Source organism: Heterodontus francisci, chromosome 4, assembly GCF_036365525.1.
Source record: "Heterodontus francisci isolate sHetFra1 chromosome 4, sHetFra1.hap1, whole genome shotgun sequence".
Taxonomy (NCBI): domain Eukaryota; kingdom Metazoa; phylum Chordata; class Chondrichthyes; order Heterodontiformes; family Heterodontidae; genus Heterodontus; species Heterodontus francisci.
In genome coordinates this window covers 175,149,159-175,173,109 of record NC_090374.1, presented here as the reverse complement: position 1 = coordinate 175,173,109, position 23,951 = coordinate 175,149,159, and the positions used below count along the sequence as shown (strand labels likewise).

The following is a 23,951-nucleotide window of genomic DNA, read 5'->3' as shown; positions in this document are numbered from 1 at the left end:
TGGTGTGTGACTTGGAGGGGAACTTGCAGGTGGTGGTGTTCCCATGCATCAGCTGCCCTTGTCCTGTGTGTGGCACAGTATTGGACCATGCAATATACTTACCCAGTGAGGGATTTCCGGTGCCATCAGTCAAATCCTATTCTGCCAGGAATATAGGAACAGGAGGAGGCCATTTAGCCGCTTGAGCCTTTTCTGCTATTCAGTAAAATCATAGATGACCTGTGACCTAACTGCATGTATCTGCCATTGCCTCATATTGCTTAACATCGTTGCTTAAAATAAATCTATCATTCACAGATTTAAAATTAATAATTGATCTAGCATCAACTGCCAATTGCGGAAGCAAGTTCCAAACTTCTACCACTCTTTGCGTGCAGAAGTGTTTCCTAATTTGTCCCTAACCAAAGTAGGGAGAAAATCCCAACAGGTCATTGTCATTGAATTTCAGGCCACAACTGAATCTTCCAGCACTTTTCCTGCTGCTTTTGAGCTTCTCAAAATGCAATTGCATTACAGTCCTGTGATTTACTACTGTATTTCTAAATTATTGCACCTGACAGTGATCATCTCAGTGCCACGAGGGAGGGCAATTTAATGTGATCATTTCATGATTGGCAATAGTCTTGCAGTAATCTCAGTCAAAGTTAAATGCCACAGTAAGGTTCTCAAAATAGATGATGCAGGTAAAGCATTAACTACTCTTGAACATGTGTTTCTCAGCTGCTGGGTTCATGGAAGTGATATATCAAGAAAGCCAATTAATCAAGAATTAAAATTTAGGTCAATGAATAGATAGATATTGGAACACTTTCATCTTTGGGAGCAAAGGAAAATATGCAGATTTTCTGGATGAGTAATTTACCTCCTTCATATCGAACCTCTTGTGCATCCCTAATGTCCATCGCTGCACTATTGGTGGCCACACCTGCCTGGGCCCTAAGTTCTGGAATTTCTTCCCTAAGTCTCTATCCCTTTCTCTCTTCCTTTAAGTCACTCCCTAAAACCTGTCTCTGACCAAGCTATTGATCACCTGTCCGACTATCTCCTATGTGGCGAGGTGTCAAATTTTTTCTGATTACACTCCTGTGAAGCATCTTGGAAAGGTTTTACTTTGTTAAAGGTGTTATATAAGTTTTTGCTGCTGTTGAGTAGAGTCTGATAGATGTATTTATACTTTGTCTACGGAAGGAATAGCCTCGATGGACCAAATGATCTTTGCATGTGTCTTGTATTCAGTAATAACTCTTTCAGAGAAAGGAGTACTTTACTGGTGAGGGTGAATTGTAGGAGTTTTTCAGTTGAGTGAAAACCAGATCTGCCTGTGTGTGGACAAAGTACTGTTATTAGAGATACATTTTCTAAGAATATATATCTGCTGTAAATGTTCCTGGTAATCAACTTCTGATTAAAATGATGCAGCATAGAAGGAGGCCATTCCGCTGATTGTGCCTGTGCTGGCTCCTTGCAAGAGCCAGTTTGTCTCATTCCCCTGCCCTTTCCACATAGTCCTGCGAAAATATTTCCCCTTCAAGTATTTTGCCAATTCCCTTTTGAAAGTTACTATTGAATCTGCTTCCACCACCCTTTCAGGCAGCACATTCCAGATCACAAAGCACTGCCTAAAAAAAAATTCTCATCTCCCCTCTGATTTTTTTTTTGCCAATTATCTTAAATCTGTGTCCTCTGGTTACCGACCCTCCTGCCAGTGGAAACAGATCCTCCTTATTTACTCTAGCAAAGCCCTTTGTGATTTTGAATGCTTCTATTAAATCTCCCCATGACCTTCTCTGCTCTAAGGATCACAACCCCAGTTTCGTTAGTCCCTCCATGTAACTGATATGCATTTTACACTGAGTTTAATTAACCAAACCCAGCAAAAGATCCTAATGATAAAAATGGTATTGGACCTATTTGGTCACTGTAAAATAGCAGCCTTCCTCATCATAAAACCTGCATTATTAACATCACAATTCAAGTCTTTCACTGTGCAGTCAGGATAGGGAAAGCCTGGCTGGCTTTCTACCTGCTGTCTCGCTACCCAAGGGATGCAAAGTCATTTTTATTGCCTTGCTACCTTTCCAGCTGAGGGAAACTGACTCAGGACAGACCACCTACAAACTGTAAAAGCAACATACTGTCGATGCTGGAAGTCTGAAATAAAAGCAGAACAAGCTGGAAACCACTCAGCAGGTCTGGCGGCATCTGTGGAGAGAGAAACAGAGTTAACGCTTCAGCTCAATGACCCTTCGTCAGAGCTGGAAGAAGTTAGAGACTTAACCGTTTATAAGCAAGTACAAAGCTAGGGAAAAAGTTGGGGAGGTGACCTCAATGTTGAATTCAGAAAATTCAGATTATGATCAATACTTCCTCTAAGCTGTGCAGTCATGCAGCAAACCGGAAGTTCCAATGCAGGCTGCACAAAAGTGGGTCCCTTTAAGGTACTGTGCAAAAGATTTGAAAGGCCCGAGCACTTAAACAAACAGTACAAAAATAAATTAGAGGGTAGGTTGATTATAACCATTGCTCCCATTTCTTGGACTGCAGTTGCTGTAATGATTCTGCCGCTGCCATTTACACCTGCTCTAGACCCATCTTTTGTCTCTTTACTTGTCCCATTACCATCTCCTTTTGCCTCACACCATCATTATCATTTAATCTCTTCTGCCTTCCTTCCTTTTTTTGTTCTTCCCCACCCCCCCCCCCCACCCCTTCTCTGCCGCTGTACTTGCTTAAAACCTGTTAGATCTCTAACTTTGAAAGGTCATCAATCTGAAACGTTAACTCTGTTTCTCTCCACACAGATGCTGCCTGGCCTGCTGAGTGTTTTCCAGCATTCTCTGTTTTTATTTCAGTTACACATTCTACTTCCGTAATGAGCCTTTGCTATATACAATTGTACTTTTCTAAAATGACTTTGTCCTTCACGGGTGTTCCTGCTCATGTTCACTGCCAATGGCACTTCTCACAGACGTCAAGGAACCGCCTGAGAGCTACCTTGAGTGAGTATTTGATTTTCCTTCGCTTTGCTTTGAAGAATTAGCTCATGTCTCATCAGTTTTGTCATTCTAAGCCATGACTGAAGGCCGTGTTCTGAAGTGTAGGTTCTTTCAGATTGTGGCACACTGTGCTGAAATTCCAAAATGCTCTGGCATTGCATTGCCTGAGAGTGGCAGGTTTCATTGAATCAATGTATCACTGCTCTTTAGGAAAGATTTCAAGGCCTTAGAGAAGGTGCACAGGAGATTCATTAGAATGATACCAGGGATGAGGGACTTCAGTTACGTGGAAAGACTGGAGAAGCTGGGATTTTTCTCCCTAGAGCAGAGAAGGCTATGGGGCAATTTGATAACATTGTTCAAAATCATGAGAGATTTTGATAGAGTATATAGTGAGAAACTGTTTCCAGTGGCAGAAGGATCAGTAACCAGAGGACCCAGATTTAAGGTGATTGATGAAAGAGCCAGATATGAGATGAGCAGAAAGAAGTGACTTTCAAAAGGCAATTGGATAAAATACCTGAAGGGGAAAAATTGCAGGGCCATGGAGAAGGAGTAAGGAGTGTTAGGACTAATTGAACGACTCTTTCAAAGAGCCAGTTTAGGCATGAAGGGTCTGCTTCTGTGCTGTAAAATTCTACGATCTTAGTCTGTAAGGGTTAATATTGCCCTGTTTGGTGTCCCTGATTTCAGCACTTTTTTCTTATTCTGCACAAAGGTAAATCACAGTAGAATCCAGGGTTTTAATCTTTGAGAAGCTGGTGTGTTTGACAGAGATAAAAAGCAGTGTGTTGAGAGCTGAGTTCAACAAAGGAAGTGAAGCATATCTGCCACCAAAATTCTGAGCCTCTGGTTTGCTGGGGTTTTGAATGGTGGCCACAATCCTATAGATTTGCTGCTGACAGCCGAAGCTGCTAAATTGGAAGATTTATTATGGAAACTCCTTTATCACTCCAGATTGAAAACGGAAAAAGGTAGTAATTATCTAACTGCTGCTTTCAGTGAGGGGGAGCACAGTGCAGGGCAAGTGTCTGACAGCTGACAATAGCTTCTGACCATTTAAGGGAAGACCACCTGGAAACATCAAAGGAAGTTGCTACCATATAAAACCGGTTTTATGTTGTGTTGGCTGAAGCAATGGTTTCTGTTAGTGTGTCTCTGATCAGGTGTAAGCACGCATTGCTTTTTTTTTGCATAGTTTCCAGTCAATTACACGTGATGTGTTTGGGCTGGCTTTCCTTTTTCCTCTCTGTCGGCAGAAATTCTTGAATGGAAATCTGTTAACAATAAGGACTGTGTTGTTTTCGAACAATTTCCACAATGATGCTCTTCAGAAATTACTGTCCACATGATTAGCTTTTATTGTGTTTTTAAAAAAAATTGCAGTTTATGGAGTTTGCCTTCTGCTGTTTAAGCTTGTGAAGGGAGTGCTGTACATTTTAATTTTCATTTACTGTAAAAAATGAGTTATAAAACAGAAGTTAATGTTGATTTCCCCTGCCCGCTCCCTCTCCAAACCAAATTGGTACAAGATGTTTCCACTTGTGGGGTAGTCCAAAACTAGGGCCATAAATATAGGACAGTCACTAATAAATCCAATACGGAATTCAGGAGAAACATTTTTACCCATAGAATGGTGAGAATGTGGAATTCGCTAACACAAGGAGTAATTGAGGTGAATACTTTTTTTTATTCATTCATGGGATGTGAGCGACGCTGGCCAGGCAAGCATTTATTGCCCATCCCTAATTGCCCTTGAGAAGGTGGTGGTGAGCTGCCTTCTTGAACTGCTGCAGTCCATGTGGGGTAGGTACACCCACAGTGCTGTTAGGAAGGGAGTTCCAGGATTTTGACCCAGCGACAGTGAAGGAACGGCGATATAATTCCAATTCAGGATGGTGTGTGACTTGGAGGGGAACTTGCAGGTGGTGGTGTTCCCATGTATTTGCTGCCCTTGTCCTTCTAGTTGGTAGAGGCTGCGGGTTTGGAAGGTGCTGTCTAAGGAGCCTTGGTGCATTGCTGCTGTGCATCTTGTAGATGATACACACTGCTGCTACTGTGCTCGGTGGTGGAGGGAGTGAATGTTTGTGGATGGGGTGCCAATCAAGCGGGCTGCTTTGTCCTGGATTGTGTTGAGCATCTTGAGTTTTGTTGGAGCTGCACCCATCCAGGCAAGTGGAGAGTATTCCATCACACTCCTGACTTGTGCCTTGTAGATGGTGGATAGGCTTTGGGGAGACAGGAAGTGAGTTACTCGCCTCAGGATTCCTAGCCTCTGACCTGCTCTTGTAGCCACGGTATTTATATGGCTACTCCAGTTCACTTTCTGGTCAATGGTAGCCCCTAGGATGTTGATCGTGGGGGATTCAGTGATGGTAATGCTGTTGAACGTCAAGGGGAGATGATTAGATTCTCTCTTGTTGGAGATGGTCATTGCCTGGCACTTGTGTGGCGCGAATGTTACTTGCCATTTATCAGCCCCAAGCCTGGATATTGTCCAAGACTTGCTGCATTTCTACACGGACTGCTTCAGTATCTGAGGAGTCGCGAATGGTGCTGAACATTGTGCAATCATCAGCGAACATCCCCACTTCTAACCTTATGATTGAAGGAAGGTCATTGATGAAGCAGCTGAAGATGGTTGGGCCTAGGACACTACCCTGAGGAACTCCTGCAGTGATGTCCTGGAGCTCAGATGATTGACCTCCAACAACCACAACCATCTTCCTTTGCGCTAGGTATGACTCCAGCCAGCGGAGGGTTTTCCCCCTGATTCCCATTGACCTCAGTTTTGCTAGGGCTCCTTGATGCCATACTCGGTCAAATGTTGCCTTGATGTCAAGGGCAGTCACTGTCACCTCACCTCTTGAGTTCAGCTCTTTTGTCCATGTTTGAACCAAGGCTGTAATGAGGTCAGGAGCTGAGTGGCCCTGACGGAACCCAAATAGTATAGATGCATTTAACAGGAAGCTAGATAAACATATGAGGGGGAGATGAAAAGAAGGATATGCTGATAGGGTGAGATGAAGAAGGGTAGGAGGAGGCTTGTGTGGAGCATTAACACTGACATAGATCAGTTGGGCTGAATGGTCTATTTCTGATGTGAATACAATGTAATTCGATGTAAAGCGATGAATTTTAAATAGATTGTCAGTTTTTAAAAGCCTGAGACACAGTGTTTCATGAACTAAACACATGGCATTCTGGACTGTACAACAGGGTTTGCATTAAAACTAGAAAAATTTATTTGTTTTGGAAAAAATGTCCAAAGTTTAATTTAAGAATGTTTGAGGTTGGGTAGAGTTTCTGTTTGTGTAAAAGGCAACTGATACTAATGTATCGCCTCAATAACTTGCATAGAATTACACCGAATATACAAAAAAGAAATGGGCCATTCAGACCAACTGGTCCATACCGGTGTTTATGCTCCACTCAAGCTCCTTCCATCTTTTCTCATCTAAATCTGTCAGTATAACCCTCTATTTCCTTCTGTTTCATGTGATTGTCTAGTTCCACATTCTCAGGACTTGAAAATTGGATTTTAAAATAAACTTACTAAACTGCCATATTGGTCTACTTGTGCGATCTGTTCCTAGAAGATATCACTTCAATAATTTTAAGGAGTGTATTACAGGTTATGGAACCAAGATGGGTAGATGGAGTTGAGATACAGAGCAGCTATGATCTAAACAAATGCAGTGGAAAAGGCTGGAGGGACTGAATGGTCTCCTCCCATCCCAATGTTACCAGAACTGCTCTTGTGATTTTGATGAAACTTTGAGTTATTTCCTGCCCCTATCCTTCAATTCCTTTGTGTGCAGACATGCTGAGATCAGCCACTGTGTCAAACCATTTCCTGCAAACCTTTTGTACTTAAAACATTGTTGACTCAATAACTTTTATGACTCCTGTTTTTCAAAGAAACCTGATAAAAGGCTTTTCCCTCAACAGAGGGCTGTTTTTTTTCTCAGCTTATTAAAAAAAAGATCTGCAGCTTCTGGAAATCTGAAACAAAAATAGCTGGGAACGTGGTAGGATAGTCAGCATCAGAGGAGGGAAGGAGTTAAGTTAATTTTTCAGGCATTCATCCCTTTGCCAGACCTGAAAATAATACATGATGAACAAACAGTTTAATAGAATTGGAGCAAAGGAGAGTGGAAGGATTAGAACATAGGAACAGACGGAGGCAATTCAGTCCCTCAACCCTGTTCCACCATGCAATGAGATCATAGCTGATCCGTGACCTAACTCCATATGCCCGCCTTTGCCCCCATATCCCTTAATATCTTTGGTTAACAAAAATCTATCAATCGTGGATTTAAGATTGATTTAGCATCTCGTGGTCTTCCAGAAGAGCCTGTGGGAAATAGTGACCATAATATGAGAGAATTTTATGTTTGGAAATTATATAGTTCATTCTGAAATTAGGGTCTTAAATCTGAACAAAGGAAATTATGAAGGTATGAGGGGTAAGTTGGCTATGGTGGATTGGGAAAATACACTAAAAGATTTGACAGCAGACAGGTAATGTCTGGTATTTAAAAAAGTATTACATGCTCTACAACAAATATACATTTCTCTGAGACACAAAAAGCCAACAGGAAAGATGAATCTACTGTGGCTGACAAAAGAAGTTTAAGATTGCATTACATCACAGGAGTGACCTATAAGGTTGCCGAAAATGTGGTAAGCCCGAGGTTTGGCAGCAATTGTAGAATCCAGCAAAGGATGATCAAGAAACTGATAAAGGAAGAAAAAAGAGAATATGAATGCAAGCTAGCAAGAAACATAAAGGCAGACTGTAAAAGCTTCTTTAGGTATATAAAAAAGAAAAGATTAGCCAGGACAAATGTAGGTCAATTACAGACGAAGACAGGAGAATTTATACTGGAGAATAGGGAAATGGCAAAGAAACTAAGCAATTACTTTGTGGCTGTCTTCACAAAGATACAGAAAATCTCCCAGAAATACTAGCGAAACAAGGGACTTGTGAAAATGAGGAACTGAAAGAAATTAGTATTAATAAAGAGGTAGTATTCAAAAAATTAACTGGATTGATGGTTGATAAATCCCCTGGACCAGATGAGATACATCTCAGAGTGTTGAAGGAGATGGCTATAGATATAGTGGATGTATTGATGGTTATCTTTCAAAATTCTATAGATTCTGGAAAGGTTCCTGCAGACTGGAAAGTAGCAAATGTAACCCCACTATTTAAGAAAGGAGGGAGAGAGAAAAGGGGGACTACAGACCTGTTAGTTTGATGTCAGCAGTAGGGAAAATGTTAGAATTTATTATATAGGTTGTGATAACTAGACACTTAGAAAATAATGATATGGTTAGGCAGAGTCAACATGGATTTATGAAAGGGAAATCATGTTTGAAAAATCTGTTGGAGTTTTTTTGAGGATGTTACTTGTAGCATAGATAAACGAGAACCAGTGGATGTGGTGTATTTGGATTTTCAGAAGGCTTTTGATAAGGTCCCACACAGGAGGTTAGTAAACAAAATTTGATCACATGCGATTGGGGGTAACATACTGGTATGGATTGAGAATTGGTTAACAGCCAGAAAGCAGAGAGTGGGAATAAATGGGTCATTCTCAGGATAGCAGGCTGTTACTAGTGGGTACCGCAAGGATCAGTGTTGGGGCCACAACTGTTCACAATCTATATAAATGATTTGGATGTGGGGACCAAATGGAATATTTCCAAATTTGCTGATGACACAAAACTAGGTGGAAATGTAAGTAGTGAGGAGGATGCAAGGAGACTTCAACGGGACTTGGACAGGCTAAGTGAATGGGCAAGAACATGGCGGATGGAATATAATGTGAATAGGTGTGAAATTATCCACTTTGGTAGGAAAAACAGAAAGGCAAAGTATTTCTCAAATGGTGAGAGGTTGGGAAATGCTGATGTCCAAATGCTGATGTCCAAAGGGTCCTGGGTGTCCTTGTTCATGAGTCAAAAGACAGCATGTAGGTGCAGCAAGAAATTAGGAAGGCAAATGGTATGTTGGCCTTCATTGCAAGGGGTTTTGAATACAGGATGAAGAAGTCTTTCTGCAAATGTATAGAGCCTTGGTGAGACCGCATCTGGAGTATTGAGTACAGTTTTGGTCTCCTCATCTAAGAAAGGATATACTTGTCTAGAACTAGGGGACATAATCTCAGAATGAGGGGTAGGTTATTCAAACCTGAGATGAGGAGGAATTTCTTCACTTAGAGGATGGTGAATCTTTGCAATTCTCTACCCCAGAGGGCTGTGGAAGTTCAATTATTCAGCAGGTTCAATACAGAAATCAGTAGATATCTGATACTAATGTCATCAAGGGATACGGGAATAGTGCAGGAAAGTGGCGTGGAGGTAGATGATCAGCCATGATTGGTGGAGCAGGCCCGAGGGGCTGAATGGCCTACTCCTGCTCCTATGTTCCTTATTATGTTCCTAAGAGAGTTCTGAACTTCTACTACCCTTTTGTAGAAGTATTTCCTAATTTTACTACTGAAAGGCCTGGCTCTAATTTTAGACTACACTTCCTAGTCCTTGACTCCCCAACTGATGAAAATAGTTTCTCCCAATCTATCCTATCTGTCCCCCTTAATATGGAAGCTTTGAATTTATATAAATGGTCAGTTTGTTTCCTATTCTACTCCTCCTTCCCCTCCCCCACAGCCCCTTCCCCTACCCTGTGAAGAATTGGATCGCCATAGTCATTAGTGAGATGCTGCAGAATCAGTCAGTAGGCCAGCACAGTGTGTTGCAAATTGGGTGAGCCAGGAAACCTCGATAGCGGGATACTGCTGTACATTGTTGTTGCTGGGTTTTTTGGCCCTCGATAATCCTGCAGCTGGTGGGCACCATAGCCAAGACCAACAATAATATGTAGAGTCATTATGTTGGAAGTACTTGCCTTGGGGCACATTTAACACATGTTGACTTGGTCCAGATTGTTTTGCCTTTGTTTTGGACAGGCAGATGACTGGTTATTTTAATAACTATTGCACTATCTAATTGACCTTGGTGGATTGGGGAGGTGCCCTGCCCATCCATGTTGCTAAGTCCCAGATTACACATCACCCATGTGCTCACTGACCTACATTGAATTCTAGTCTGGTTAAGGCCTTGATTTTAAAATTCTAATTCCTTGGGCTGAATTTTATAAGCCCACTGCCAAAATTGGTGGTGCATGAAAACAACGTGCCGCATGTCGCGGAGCCACCACAATCCTAAGCGCGGTGGCTCATTTAAATAGCCGGGAAAGGCCGCCCTCCCGCCAGCGATCACGTGGAGGGGCCGGGCTGTCCGTCCTCGGCAATGGTGTCAGCTGCCAGTGCACAGGCGCCGATGCCATTTTTAAAGGGCTTTGAGCTCTACTGGGAAATTTAAATATTTAAAACACAAGTAAATAGAAATAAATAGACATTTCTTCTGCACCTCTCCCACCATCCCCCCCCCCCAATCACAATTAAATTAATTACTTGCCCACCCCCAAAACACTTACCTTGACCACCTAACCTTCATCCCCCCCCAAAAGTGCATAAATTTTAATCTAAAACCCTTCCCACCATCCCCTACGCCAATGATGTTACTTTGACCCAGTTTCCGCCTCTCGCCCCCCTGCTCTGAAAAACATGCCTCCTCTCCCCCCACCAAACAAGTGTTCCACCTCGTTTCCCCGGATGGCGATTGAAGGCGCGGGCGTGCCAGCCAGCAGCACAAAGATCGCAGCGGGACAGAAGGCGGTGCTGTAAGTATGATTAATGCATTCATTATCATTTATTTACATAAACAAATGGGGGCCCCGTAACCGAGCTGTAGTGGGGTGGTGGGGGTGGGGGGGTGGTGCGGCCGCCACGAGGCCTTGCTGCCGCCGACAATATCGGGCCGGGCTCTCCCAGCATCGTGGGTGCTTGGCGGCCCTCTCCCTGAGGCATTTTCTGGCCCCTCCCCTGGTCACGAAACCTGACATCGGGAGGTCTGTAAAATCCAGCCCTTTGTGTTCAAATCCTCTCATGGCCTCATCCCTCCCTATGTCTGTAATCTCCTCCAGCCCTACAACCCTCCAAGTTCTCTGCAATTCTCCAATTCTGGTCTCTTGTGCATCCCTGATTTTCATTGCTCCACCATTGGCAGCCATACCTTCAGCAGCCTGGGCCCTAACCTCTCGATTTCCCTCTCTAAACCTCTCCGTCTCTCTACCTGTTTCTTCCTTTAATATCTCCTTATATGGCTCGGTGTCAAATTCTATTTGAGAATGCTCCTGTGAAGCACCTGGGGACATTGTACTACATTGAAGGTGCTATATAAATGCAAGTAGATATTGTTGTAAGTAGTCAAGCAGGCAAACAAAATCTTTGCATATTCGCCTCTGAATTAAAAGGTCTTGAGTTCAGGTTTCATTCCAGTGATATGAACACAAAATCCAGGCCGCCACTAAGCACCATACTGAGCGAGTGCTGCACTGCTGGAGGTGTTGTCTTTAAGATGAGGCATTAAACCGAGGGCCCCCTCTGCCTTCTTTGGGTACAAAGGATCCCATGGCATTATTTGAAGAAGAACAGGGGGATTCTTCTGGTCAATATTTATCCCTCAACCAATGTCTAATACAAGTGGTCTGGCCATTTATTTGATTGCTGTTTGTGGGAGCTTACTGTGCACAAATTGGCTGCCGCGTTTGCTTATGATATAACAGTGATTACAAATCAAAAGTATTCAATTAGTTGTAACAGGCTTTGGCATATACTGAGATTGTGAAAAGTGCTACAGAAATGCAAGTCTTTTCTTTATATTCGACAGTACAATGTTTAGTGATATTTATTTTAGCAGAACTCTACATTTGTACCATCTGTTGAATTGCTTTTTAAGGACTGACTAATGAATACCCTTTAGCCATCTTGGCAGTTCACAGGACAATACCCGATGGGCTGTGTTACAGTAACTGTCCCTGCCTTAGTCAATCTTGTGAATAGCTGGAACAGGATCAGTGGCTCTTTGCTTCTAAGTGCACCGTCTGCACTGACTTTTGGTCGCATTTCCTTTCAATGGAATATCTTTCCTTTGTGTACATTACAGCACTGGTTCATTGTCAGAGGAGCAGTACAAAGACTATATTGTTCTTTCAGCCCACAGGCTGGAATGGGCTGTCTTCTGAGCCACACTGTGTGTTGACCAATGCTTTCAGCACAAGATGAAAGGAGTGGAGCAGAATAGAGCATGGAAGCTCCATTAAGATTGCAGCCTTAGGGTCAAAGCAACTCTAGCATTGGCACGCTGCAAACAAGTGATGGCAAAGATGAAGAGATTTTGCTGATACTTTTTCAACCTTCCTTTTCCATATGCTTGTTTCATTCTCTGCAGCTAACTGGCAACATGCAAGTCGATGGAAACAGGCCTGGTCGCTCCCTCCCATATACTCCAGCTCCGAACGGGAAGCGTTGCCACTCCTCTGGCTATGTCCCTGGGAGAGTGATGCCTGTCCGGCCGCCACCTGCTCCCAGGGTGGCCGATTCCTCTGTTCAGTGGTCCTCCTCCAAAACAGACAATCAAGCCACCTTTATCTCCAGAGGAAATGATCAACGTCGGGAGTCCAAGGACTCAAGGAGAAAGAAAGTGAAGAGTAGCTACATATGTGTTGGTATCTGCGTGGGTATATTGCTTATTGTGCTTGCCATTGCCTTGGGCACAAAACCCAACATCGAGCGAGATGGTAAGTGTTCGATCAGGCATGTGGTCTTTGCAAATGTATAGAATCATAGAATGGTTACGGCCCATCGAGCCTGTACCAGCTCTCCGCAAGAGCAAGTCAGATCGTTCCACTCCCCTGACCTTTCCCCATAGCCCTGCAAATTTTTTCCATTCAGGTGCTTATCCGATTCCGTTTGAAAGCCATGATTGAATCTGCCTCCACCATATTCTCAGGAAGTGCATTCCAGATCCTAACCACTCGCTGTGTAAAAAAAAAATAAATGTTTTTGCACGTGCTGTCATTGATTCTTTTGCCAGTCACCTTAAATCAGTGTCCTCTAGTTCTCGATCCTTTCACCAACAGGAACAGTTTCTCTCTATCTACTCTGTCCAGACCCCTCACGATTTTGAACGCCTCGATCAAATCTCCTCTCAACCTTCGCTACTCTAAGGAGAACAACTCCAGCTTCTCTAATCTAACTTCATAACTGAAGTTCCTCATCCCTGGAACCATTCTCGTAAATCTTTTCTGCACCCTCTCTAATGCCTTCACATCCTTCCTAAAGTGTGGTGTCCAGAATTGGACACAATATTCCACTTGAGGCCAAACAGTGTTTTATAAAGGTTCAGCATAACTTCCTCGCTTTTGCACTTGTTTTTGTACTATTGTACAACAAATGTTGATTTACTGTCTGTAGTTCAGAGGCTGATAACTACAGAAAAATGTTAATTTTTTTTTTGTTAATTGTGTAGCACTTGTGTAGGGAATCTATCCCTCTCCCTGGCCACTGTCTGAGGTTGAAACAGACTGTACATAACCATGGCATCCTCTTCGATCCTGAGATGAGCTTCCAACGCCTTATCCACTCCATTACCAAAACCACCTATTTCCACCTCAGTAACATTGCCCATCACCGCCCCTGCCTTCTCTCATCTGCTGCTGAAACCATCATTTGTTACCTGTAGACTTGACTATTCCAGTGCTTTCATGGCTGACCTCCCACCTTCTGCACACTTGAGCTCATCCAAAACTCCACCATCCATAGCCTAACTTGCACCAAGTCTGTTCACCCATCACCCACTGTGCTCACTGACCTACACTGGTTCCCAGTCCAGCAATGCCTCCATTTTAAAAAGTTCTGACATTGTTTTCAAATCGCACCCCCCCCTGCATGGCCTCACCCCTCTCTAACATTCTTCAGTCCTGCACCCTCCAAGATCTCTGGGCTCCTCCAATTCTGCCCACTTGCCCATCCCTGATTTTAATTGCTTCCCCATTGGCCGCTGTGCCTTCAGCTGCTGAGGTCTTAAGCTCTGAAATACCCTCCCGAAACCGCTCCACCTCTCTACCTCTGTCCTTCTTTAAGTCGCTCCTGAAAACCTATCTGTTGGACCAAGCTTTTGGTCACCTGTCCTAATATTCCCTTATGTTTACTTGGTGTTAAATTTTATTTGATAACACTCTTGTGAAGTTCCTTGGAGCATTTTTACCATGTAAGAGGCACTATATAAGGCAAGTGGTTTTTGGTGAATAATACACACTAATGTAATAAAAGCGAAATACTGCAGATGCTGGAAATCTGAAATAAAAACAAGAAATGCTGGAAATACTCAGCGGGTCTGGCAGCATTTGTGGGGAGAGAAGCAGAGTTAACGTTTCAGGTCAGTGACCCTTCATCAGAACCCTGACCTGAAACATTAACTCTGCTTCTCTCTCCCCAGATGCTGCCAGACCTGCTGAGTATATCCAGCATTTCTTGTTTTTATTACACACTAATGGTTTTGTAATCCCTTTATTATAAGGAACTTAAAAAGGGCGTTAAGGACTTCAGTTTAAAAAATACATCTGCAAGTAACTAAGACGCTTTGGGGTGGTTACTTCTTTCCATTTTATATAAATAGTTGTGTAACCAATTTCCTACTTGCCCAACCTGCATTATAAAGTCATTCTTTGTCATTCTTGGGCATTTGACACTATTCAATTTCAATTAAACAAAAACTGGAATTAGGTACAAGCTTTCTAAATAGTGTTTTTTCCTGCAGTCATGTCCATGGTTCATGTGAATCCAGTTGTGCCTTTCCTGATCAAAAAGAGAACAAAACATTTGCAGTCAATGAACTTTCTTTTTTAATATAGATCTGTATCGAAACTACAGCACAGCAACAGGCCATTCGACTCAGCCAGTGCATGTTGATGTTTGTCCTTCATATGAGCAGTAATCCTAATCCCATGTGCTGTGGTCACTGTAGTTGATAAAACTTGAAATTGTCCTTTCTTACCCCTGATATATAAACCTTACCTGACTGCAATGGTAGCATCTTAAGTCTCTATGCTTTAGTCCTTTTAGCTTACAATTTAGCTTGCCTTGAAAATTACGCTTTAGGGGTTTTACTAGATTTAACCCGAATTTTGGAACTTGTCTGGGAAACAGGGTAATTAAAAATTCTCATTGGATTGTATCAGAGCATCAGTTAGCCTATCTTTGAATCATACAGCACAAAATGAAGCCTTTCGGCCCACTGTGTCAGTGCTGGCTCATTGAAAATGCTATCCAATTACTCCCACTCCGGTTGCTCTATCCCTATAACTCTGTAAATGTCTCCCCTTCAAGCAATTATTCTATTCTCTTTGAAAGTTGCTATGGAATGTTGCTCTTTCAGGCAGCGCTTTCCAAATCATAATAACTTAATGCTTTTTTTTGAAAGAAGTCTCCTCGTCTCACCTCTGCTCTTTCATCAGTTACGTTTAATCTGTGTCCTCTGGTTATGGACCCTCCTGTCAGTGGGAATCAGTTTCCTCTTATTTACTCTGTCAAAACCTGTTACCATTTTAGAAGTAAAGAAAGTGTTTAACATTCCAAATGCTGCACTCCTGGAGTTGCGCTTTCTTTGTATTGACAATAGTGAATCATTTTCAGCAGTCGGTGACTAAGGTAATTGCTTTGCTGCAATATTTCAGAGAACTGCCCTGATCAGAACTTCGGACTTAAGGACTGGAACCCAGGACATGACAAACAGAAAAGAGTCATCATCAAGAAAGGAGATAACCTCCGACTAGTTTCATCAGCAACCGTTCATTCCGTTATCATTCAGCACGGAGGTGAGATGGCCAATTACGTTACACGAATAAGTGTCTCTGGACAACTTTTCCACAGAATAAATTGAGTGACTTCTTTGCTCATTATGTTCCTATTTCTTGTCCAAAGTTTTCAATTAGCTGTATTTAACTATTTGTTTGAATTATTGAATAATGTTTTTAATTACCATACCATTAAAAGTATATCCTTCCTCTCCACCCACAAATTGTCTACCCTGTTCTCTTGAAGGCAAAAATTGCATAGAATGTTACAACACAGAAACAGGCCATTTGGTCCAACTGGTCTGTGCTGGTGTTTATGCTTCACCCCAGCCTCCTCCCACCCCTCTTCTTCTCACCCTATCAGCATATCCTTCTATTCCTTTCTCCTTCATGTGTTTATTTACCTTCCCCTTAAATATATTTATGCTATTCACCTCAATTACTCCTTGTCGTAGCATGTTCCACATTCTCGCCACTCTCTGGGTAAAGAAGTTTCTCCTGAATTTCTTATTGGATTTATTAGGGACTATCTTATATATCTGATATCTTCTATTTATGGCCCCTAGTTTTGGATTTCCCCCATCTTCTCTGCATCTACCCAAAAAAACCCTTTCATAATTTTGAAGACCTCTCGGTCTTCTCTAGAAAAAAGAGCTCCAGTGTGTTCTGTCTTACCTGATAAATTCTCGATTTATATGGATGATACCAGAATTTATTTTTGCACTTTCTCCAGTGCTTCTATATTCTCCATGATTGAACTAGGCTCCAGGTGGCACACTGGATGCTTATGGGTAAGTTGCCGTGATTATTTTATAGCAGAGTAAATTCTTGCCACCGTCCACACATGGAGCTGCACTTTAAGAGTCTGCTGCCGAAGCAGGCGGCAGACGTAAAAAAAAAAAGCGCCCCGCCTGCACGGGCACCGGGTCACGGAGCCTCAGCGATCTCAAACATGGCAGCTCATTTGCATGGCCGCAGTGCCCACCCCCCCCCCCCCCCCACCGCGATGACGTGGAGGGGGCAGCCAGCAATGGCACGGCACCATTTTTAAAGGGCTTACAGCCCTCAAAGGGCACTTAAAATTTAAAGAGCCAGGGAATTTACATTTTCTCAAAACAGATTTAAATGACCTTTCCATGTATTTTTCCACCCCCCCCCCCCCCCCTCCACCCCCCACTCTCCACCATGGCATTTCCAAATATTCGTGCCCTTTTCCCCTCCGGAATTCGATTATTGACAATTTCCCCCCCCCCTCTCCTACAACAAATTTAGGCAACTTTGCCCTTTACCCCTTCCCATCACCCCTGCCCGACCAATCCGCATCGTTGTCACCCCGCACCCCACCTCCTGCACAAAGAAAAAATACTCCTCCCCCCCCCCCCCCCCCCCAAATGGGGATTCGAAGACACGGCATTGTCAGCCGCCCGAATGAAGATCGGTGTGGTGATTAAGGAGGCGACAGACCCTCATTAAATCAGGTATGCAAATTAGTTTACATATTGAAATGGGGGTCCTGTTGTCGAGTGGCGGGGCAGCCGCTACAAGGCCTTACCGCCACCACCGAGATCGGCACGGGGCCTGCCGCCTTCGGGGTCGGTGGCGGGCCTCCGCCGTACTGATCTTCATTGCCCCCCTGCCAACGTTCCCGACGGTGGAAGGGCTTTAAAATCCAGCCCATGATATTCGTTCTGTCTCAGCAGAGAGGTTAGTCATCTGGAGCAGGGACCTCAGCCTCAACTCCACCCCAGAGCACAGCCATTGTGGATCCCAATCCTTTCCTGATTTGAGATCAGCTATCTCAGCAGATCAAGTATTAAGCTTGCATGCCCTAGTCTGCATGGCTCTGTATCAAACCACATGGTGCACATACCCCCTGAGCCATCAAGAGATTGTCTTCCCTCACCTCCCTCTTTAAAAAAATATACTTGCTCTAAGATGGAATGTACTAACATTAACGAGACTTATGCTACACAAAATTGGCTGGATGGGAATGAGAGTTCTCATCATGTTGGTGTAATAATGCTAGCATCCATGTTAAGAATATCCATTTAGTAGTATTTCCCTCAAATTAACCAATGAAATATGATTTGCAGAAAGCTGTGATTTGTAAACCAAAGCTCACAATACAGCACATTGTTGGAGTTTAAACAGGGAACCTCCAAATTAAATCATGGGGACAGGTTGCATAGACTAGGCTTTTATTCCCTTGAGTTTAGAAGATTAAAGGGTGATCTAATTGAGGTGTTCAAGATGATTAAAGGATTTGATAAGGTAGATAGAGAGAAACTACTTCCTCCGGTGGGGAGAGTCCAGAACAAAGGGGGCATAACCTTAAAATTAGAGCTCGGCTGTTCAGGAGTGATGTCAGGAAGCACTTCTTCACACAAAGGGTAGTGGAAATCTGGAACTCTTCCCTCAGAAAAGCTGTGGAGGTTGGGATCCATAGAGAATTTCAAAACTGAGATTGATAGATTTTTGTTAGATCAGGGTGTTGAGGGTTACCAAAACAAGGTAGACAGATGGAGTGAAGATACAGATTATCCATGATCTACTTGAATGGCAGAACAGTCTCGAGGGGCTGAACGGCCTCCTGTTTCTACGTTCCTTCCTAGTTTAAAAGTATGAAACTCTTCTCTTTCTCTTCTCTGACCTCAATGCGATTGACTATAATCCCTACAATTATATCCCATCTATTTATTCAAAAGTATTTTAAGATTTTCAGTAAGCTGAGGGCGTTTTTTTTAATGTATCATTCCACAGGGGTCTTAGTCTTCGCCGACAGCGCTGATGGTTCCAGAAATATTTCCCTAAAATGTGGTTACATCCTGGTAAAGGATGGGGGGGCGCTTCACATTGGAGCAGAGAAATGTCTCTATAAATCCCGAGCCAAGGTCACGCTCTGCGGCCGATCCGATGAAGGTGAAGATGTCCCAGGGTTCGGCAAGAAGTTCATCGGGGTGGAGGCTGGGGGAACACTAGAGCTGCACGGTACCCAGAAAACATCCTGGACGTTGCTGTCCAGGAGCTTGCCCCCCTCGGGGCTGGAGTCAGGGTCCTATTTTGAGAAGCCAGTCACCCGCGGATTGAATGTCCGTGTGATCGATCAGGACACGGGGCAGGTGCTGCTGGTGGACAGGTTTGACACTCACGACTTCGCTGATGAAAGCAGCAGGCTGCAGAACTTCCTACAGTCTCAAGACTCTGGCCGAATAATCGCTATCGCTGTCAGGGACTCTGCTGCCAAAAATCTACTTCTAGAAACAAAGACGACTATTCAGGAACTTCTTGGAAGTAGATACGTTCAAGACTTAAGTTACAGGTAAGATGCAACTTAATTGCTGTTTCTCGCGAAGGGCACATGTAGGACTATTTTTAGGATTAAAAAAACTTGTTAGGAGAATGCAATCATTATTATTATTATTCGTCACTGCTGTCTTCTGTTCTCTTTATCTTCCTTTAATTACAAGACTTAGGTGTATTTTCCAATTTTCTGCTCTCATTGTTCTCTTAAGATGCAGATTGAGGCTGGGTACAGTTCCTTCTGTACCAAGTTCCCATTCATCATGTTTGAATGACCTAGAAAGTGAACTCTGACCTCTTGTCCCTTCCTGGGTTTCCATCGCTCTGTCGTTGGTGGGCGTGCCTCCAGCTGCCTGAGCCCCAAACTCTGGAATTCCCTCCCTAAACCTCTCCGCCTCTCTACCTCTCTCTCCTCCCTTAAGACACTCCTTAAAATCAGTTTTTGGTGATCTGTCCTAATATCTCCTTATGTGGCTCGGTGCCAAATTTTGTTTGATAACGCGCCTGTGAAGCCCTTTGGGTCATTTTAATGCTGCATAAATGCAAGTTGTTGGCAGGCCATGATAGTCTATCCCTTCCTAACAGCACTGCAGGTGTACCTTCACCACACCGACTGCAGCAGTTCAAGAACGTGGCTCGCTTCTCAAGGCAAGTTAGGGATAGGCAATAAATGCTGGCCTTGGCAGTGACCCTCACATCCCATAAATGAATAAAAAAAAAACAAGCTGATTCCAATTTTGTCCAGGCACGTGCACGTCCTGTAAGGGCTACTGGTTAGTGACTGGGAATGAAAACCGTGGCTGATTTTTTTCTCTCTCTTAAGCCAGCCCTACGGAGGTCAGTTGCAGCTTAGCTTGGGTCAGTTCAATCCCTGTGCACTGAACTTGGGATCAGGCTACTCTGCATGGCTATGGATGAAACCGGGTGCCACGAATATCCAGTAAGCCATTGGAGAAGTTAGGACAATCTGAGTTGGAATTGGGATTTGAAGATTACTGTACATCCTGGTCACAGAGGAGAAAGGCCATAAGAACCAGCTCACCTCATCCACGCAAACTGACATTATAGATTCTCCCTCTTTCTTCTCGCACCCACCGCCATTATCATGGCGTTTAATGTTTGTTTTCTAAATATTTCCAGGGTTTTCACCACAGTCCATTTTATGTGTCAGAGAATCGTAGAAGCCTAAAGCACACTAGGAGGCCATATGGCCCATTGTGCCTCTTTGAAAGAGCAGACAAGCTTAGTCCCACACTGCTTCTTTTTGTATGTAACCCTGTAAGTTCCTCATCCACAAGTACCTGTCCAATTCCCTTTTCAAATTATTGATGGAATCAGCTTCCACCACATTTTCAAGGAGAGTGTTCCAGATCCCGACAACTCTCTGAGTGAAAACATTTCTCCTCATCTCCCCTCTAGATCTTTTCCTCATGATTTTAAATCTATGACCTCTGGTTATTGATCGAGGGAAACAAATTTTCTGCATCTACTCTATCAAAACCTCTCATTGTCTCGAAAATCTCTATTAGGTCACCTCTTGACCTTCCCCATTTCAAGGAGAACAGTCCCAACTTTTCCGACCTCTCCTTTGTGTGAAGAAGATCCTTTTTGACTTCAGTCCTGAATTTGCCCTTCACTAGTTTTGAACCTTTGTCCATTTCTTCCAGTGTAACAGTTTTGTTGTAGTGGCATTGTGGATTTACCCCTTCTGTGTTGGTTTTTCTATCGTTCCTGTTTGTGGGAGCTTGCTGTGCGCAAATTGTCTGACGTGTTTCCTACATTACAACAGCGACTACACTTCAAAATGTACTTGGTTGGCTGTAAAGTGCTTTGGAGGGTCATCGGGTGATGAAAGGCGCTATAGAAATGCAAATTTTTTTCCGTACACCTTTTGAAGTCTCCTTTTAAGGTGGAACCCCCTGACGTCGCTCGGTTTTTGAGCAGTACATTTGAAGGGCATTGATAGTTTTGGAGACAAATGAGGTGACCACTCTGAAAAACAGGAACATAGAAATATTTATGGCACAGGAAGAGGCCGTTTAGCATGCTGTAAGATCCCAGGAACTGCAATGGAATGAATAAGTTGGCATATTTGTTTTTCTGAGCTATTGTTTGCTCCCTGCTCTTCTGGACTATGGATCCTTTAATATACATCCCCAGGGTCAACAGTACAGGCCCATGGAACCTCGCCTCAGTGGGGTTGCCAACTGTGGTTGGACCTGTTCCTGGAGGTTTAATTGCATTACCTCCTACCTCCAGCCACCCCGTCCAGTCAATCCTTTTCTCCCATCTGCAATGTTTTAATAACTAAACAAAATTGTTTGCAGAAAATGAAAAAAAATATTTTAATGGTTTTTCTCCTGGGTTTTTACTCGCAGCAATGCCAAGGAGATTAATCATTCAATTTCCCAAGACTCCAGGGCAGGCCTGGAGGGTTGGCAACTGCAGCACTCCTTCAGTACTGCCCCCTAGTGTCAGCCAAGGTTATGTGCTGGTGTGAAGCGACCCACAATCATCTGATTTAACGACCTCTATTAAGCCACCTTTTAGCCTTCCCTATTTTAGAGAAAAGAGCCCCAGCCTATTCAGACATTCCTGACCTGTATAACCTCTCAGTTCTGGTATCATCCTTCTAAGTCTTATTTGCACCTCCTCCAGTATATTCTTTTTATACTATGGAGATGAGAAAAACTGTGCTCATAAAACTGTTGAAAAGAGATTAGTTGCTGCTGGACTAAACCCCTGTATTCAAATGGCTTAGCAACATTGGTGGCCGTACCTTCAGCTGCTTGGGCCCTAAGTTCTGGAATTCCCTCCCTAACCCTCTCCGCCTCGTTACCGACCTCTCTCTCCTCCTTTAAGACTCCCCTTAAAGCCTACCTCTTTGACGAAGCTTTTGACCATCTGCCCCATTAGCTCCTTATTTGGCTTGGCGTCAAATGTAGCTTTGGAATGCTGCTGTGAAGTGCCTTGGGACATTTTTATTACATTAAAGGCAATATATAAATATAAGTTGTTGTTGTACCTTCCATTTTACACATCCTTTTTTTGATGTGGGTGAATAATTTTTTTTAAAAACTGTTTAGCTGAACGGTGCATGTTCTTGAGTGTTCTCAGCACTAATAGTCTATCCTGCATTGAAGCTGTTTGATATGTTGATTGTGTAGGTTTGCTTTGTGAAAAAAATATTACTTCAGCATTTTTAACAGATGATTGATTAATTGAAATTTTACTGTCGAGGCAGTTGACATGATGTCTGCCAATAAAGGAAACCAACTTACATTTCTGTAGCGCCTTTTATGACCTCAGGACGTCCCAAAGCGCTTTACAGCCAGTGAAGCACTTTTGATGTGTAGTCACTGTTGTAATGCAGGTAACACAACAGTCAGTTTGTGCACAGCAAGATCCCATAAACAGCATTGAGAGAATGGCCAGGTAAACTTTTTTTAATGATATTGATTGAAGGATTAATATTGGCCAGGACACCAGGGAGAACTCCCCTTGCTCTTCTTTGAAATAGTGGCCGTGGGATCTTTTATGCCCACCTGAGAGGCCTCAGTTTAATTTCTCATCCAGAAGATGACACCTCCGACTGTGCAGCACACCCTCAGTACTGCCCTGTGGACAGTGTGCTCAATTGCAGAAATGTAGTTATTTGTTTATTTTGACAGGTGTTAAGATAGCGTTCCCAGCAAATAATTAGAAGAACAGACTGAATCTTGTGATGGATAAGCCTTGGTCACTGCAGTGACTCTTGTAAAATTCTTTTCTGGTTGAATGGACAGACAAGCATGGGCTCTTGTGAGTGTGATTGGCGCTGGTAACTTATCCTGCAGCGAATCTATTCGAGACTATGAGAACCATGACACAGGCGGAAAGGCGATAGCCCGCAGGGAGTTTGTCACCGTGGACGGAGTGAAGTTTTCAGTGTCTGCCTCAAGTCAATGGAAAAAAGGTACAAAAAAAATACTGGCCTCGATTTTCGGTACTAATAGTGGTGAGGCTGTCAATGCATCCCGTTATTGCTGGATAGAACTGACAGCAACTTCTGGTGTCTGCACACCCACAGTCAGACATGGAAATCAAAAGTTTCTGTCAGTGATACCCTGTTCCCACACTGGGTGCACTCCCCTGCAGGGTGTGCAGTTATAGTCCTTGCCGATGAAATCATCATAAGAGATCGCTGCCATGTCATGTCTAGGGCTAGTTGTCTATGATCCTCGCTCTAAAGACAGATGGAAAAGTTAGAACTTGTAGAATCAGAAATAACTGAGTTTTTTTTACAGCATAATAAGTGATATACACTGATCAACAACCTCTCTGGCCATGAAAATTTAATTTTCCAAGTGTTGGGTCTCATTCCCTCAGACGAAGATTAACATTGCAAATTTTTTTAAAAATTGGCTAAAATTAATCTTTTCTGTTTTCAATTTAATATTTCTACCTTAACCCCATCTGTGTGGCCCAATCCTTACTTTGTACAATAATTTAAATGTAATTCATATTTCCTGATTTTGTTTTCTTCCGGCTTTGCTGCCTGTGTGTATCAGTGAGGATTCTCAATCCGATTGGTTGAACAGCCTCCCTATTTTATGCCCTGCTCATAGATGCTGCAGGTGTCCTGTAGAGGGGCTGAATTCAAATAGATGCCTGAAGAGTGGAAATTTCTCCTGACAAGCCCACTAAAAGTCTCTGGGCAACGGTATGTGAGCTGAGTGGCGCAAGCCATTCCTTTGCCACTCAGAGCAAGATCCGGGCCATTGTTATGTTGCTTGGCTTATGATGTTTTATTCAAGATAGCTGTCATCTGAACTGTTGATGTGACATTTTGCAGGAGGCTTATCATTTTCAACTGGTTTCTGTTCTCCTCTCTGTAAAACTTGTCA

General features: G+C 43.2%; 1 protein-coding gene across 3 annotated transcripts in view; it reads left to right on the top strand.

Moving 5' to 3' along the window:
• Nucleotides 1-23,951, top strand: part of cemip2 (cell migration inducing hyaluronidase 2) — a 90,863-nt gene that overhangs the window by 19,510 nt on the left and 47,402 nt on the right. For 2 of the 3 annotated variants that reach the window (XM_068030589.1, XM_068030588.1), the window contains exons 2-5: nucleotides 12,360-12,708; nucleotides 15,646-15,786; nucleotides 18,526-19,084; nucleotides 22,851-23,020. In XM_068030589.1, coding sequence (XP_067886690.1) covers nucleotides 12,372-12,708; nucleotides 15,646-15,786; nucleotides 18,526-19,084; nucleotides 22,851-23,020 — 1,207 coding nt within the window. In that variant the 5' untranslated portion in view covers nucleotides 12,360-12,371. Of the gene's footprint in view, nucleotides 1-2,968; nucleotides 3,000-12,359; nucleotides 12,709-15,645; nucleotides 15,787-18,525; nucleotides 19,085-22,850; nucleotides 23,021-23,951 lie in introns of all 3 variants that reach the window. The other variant, XM_068030590.1, reaches the window with a different exon arrangement.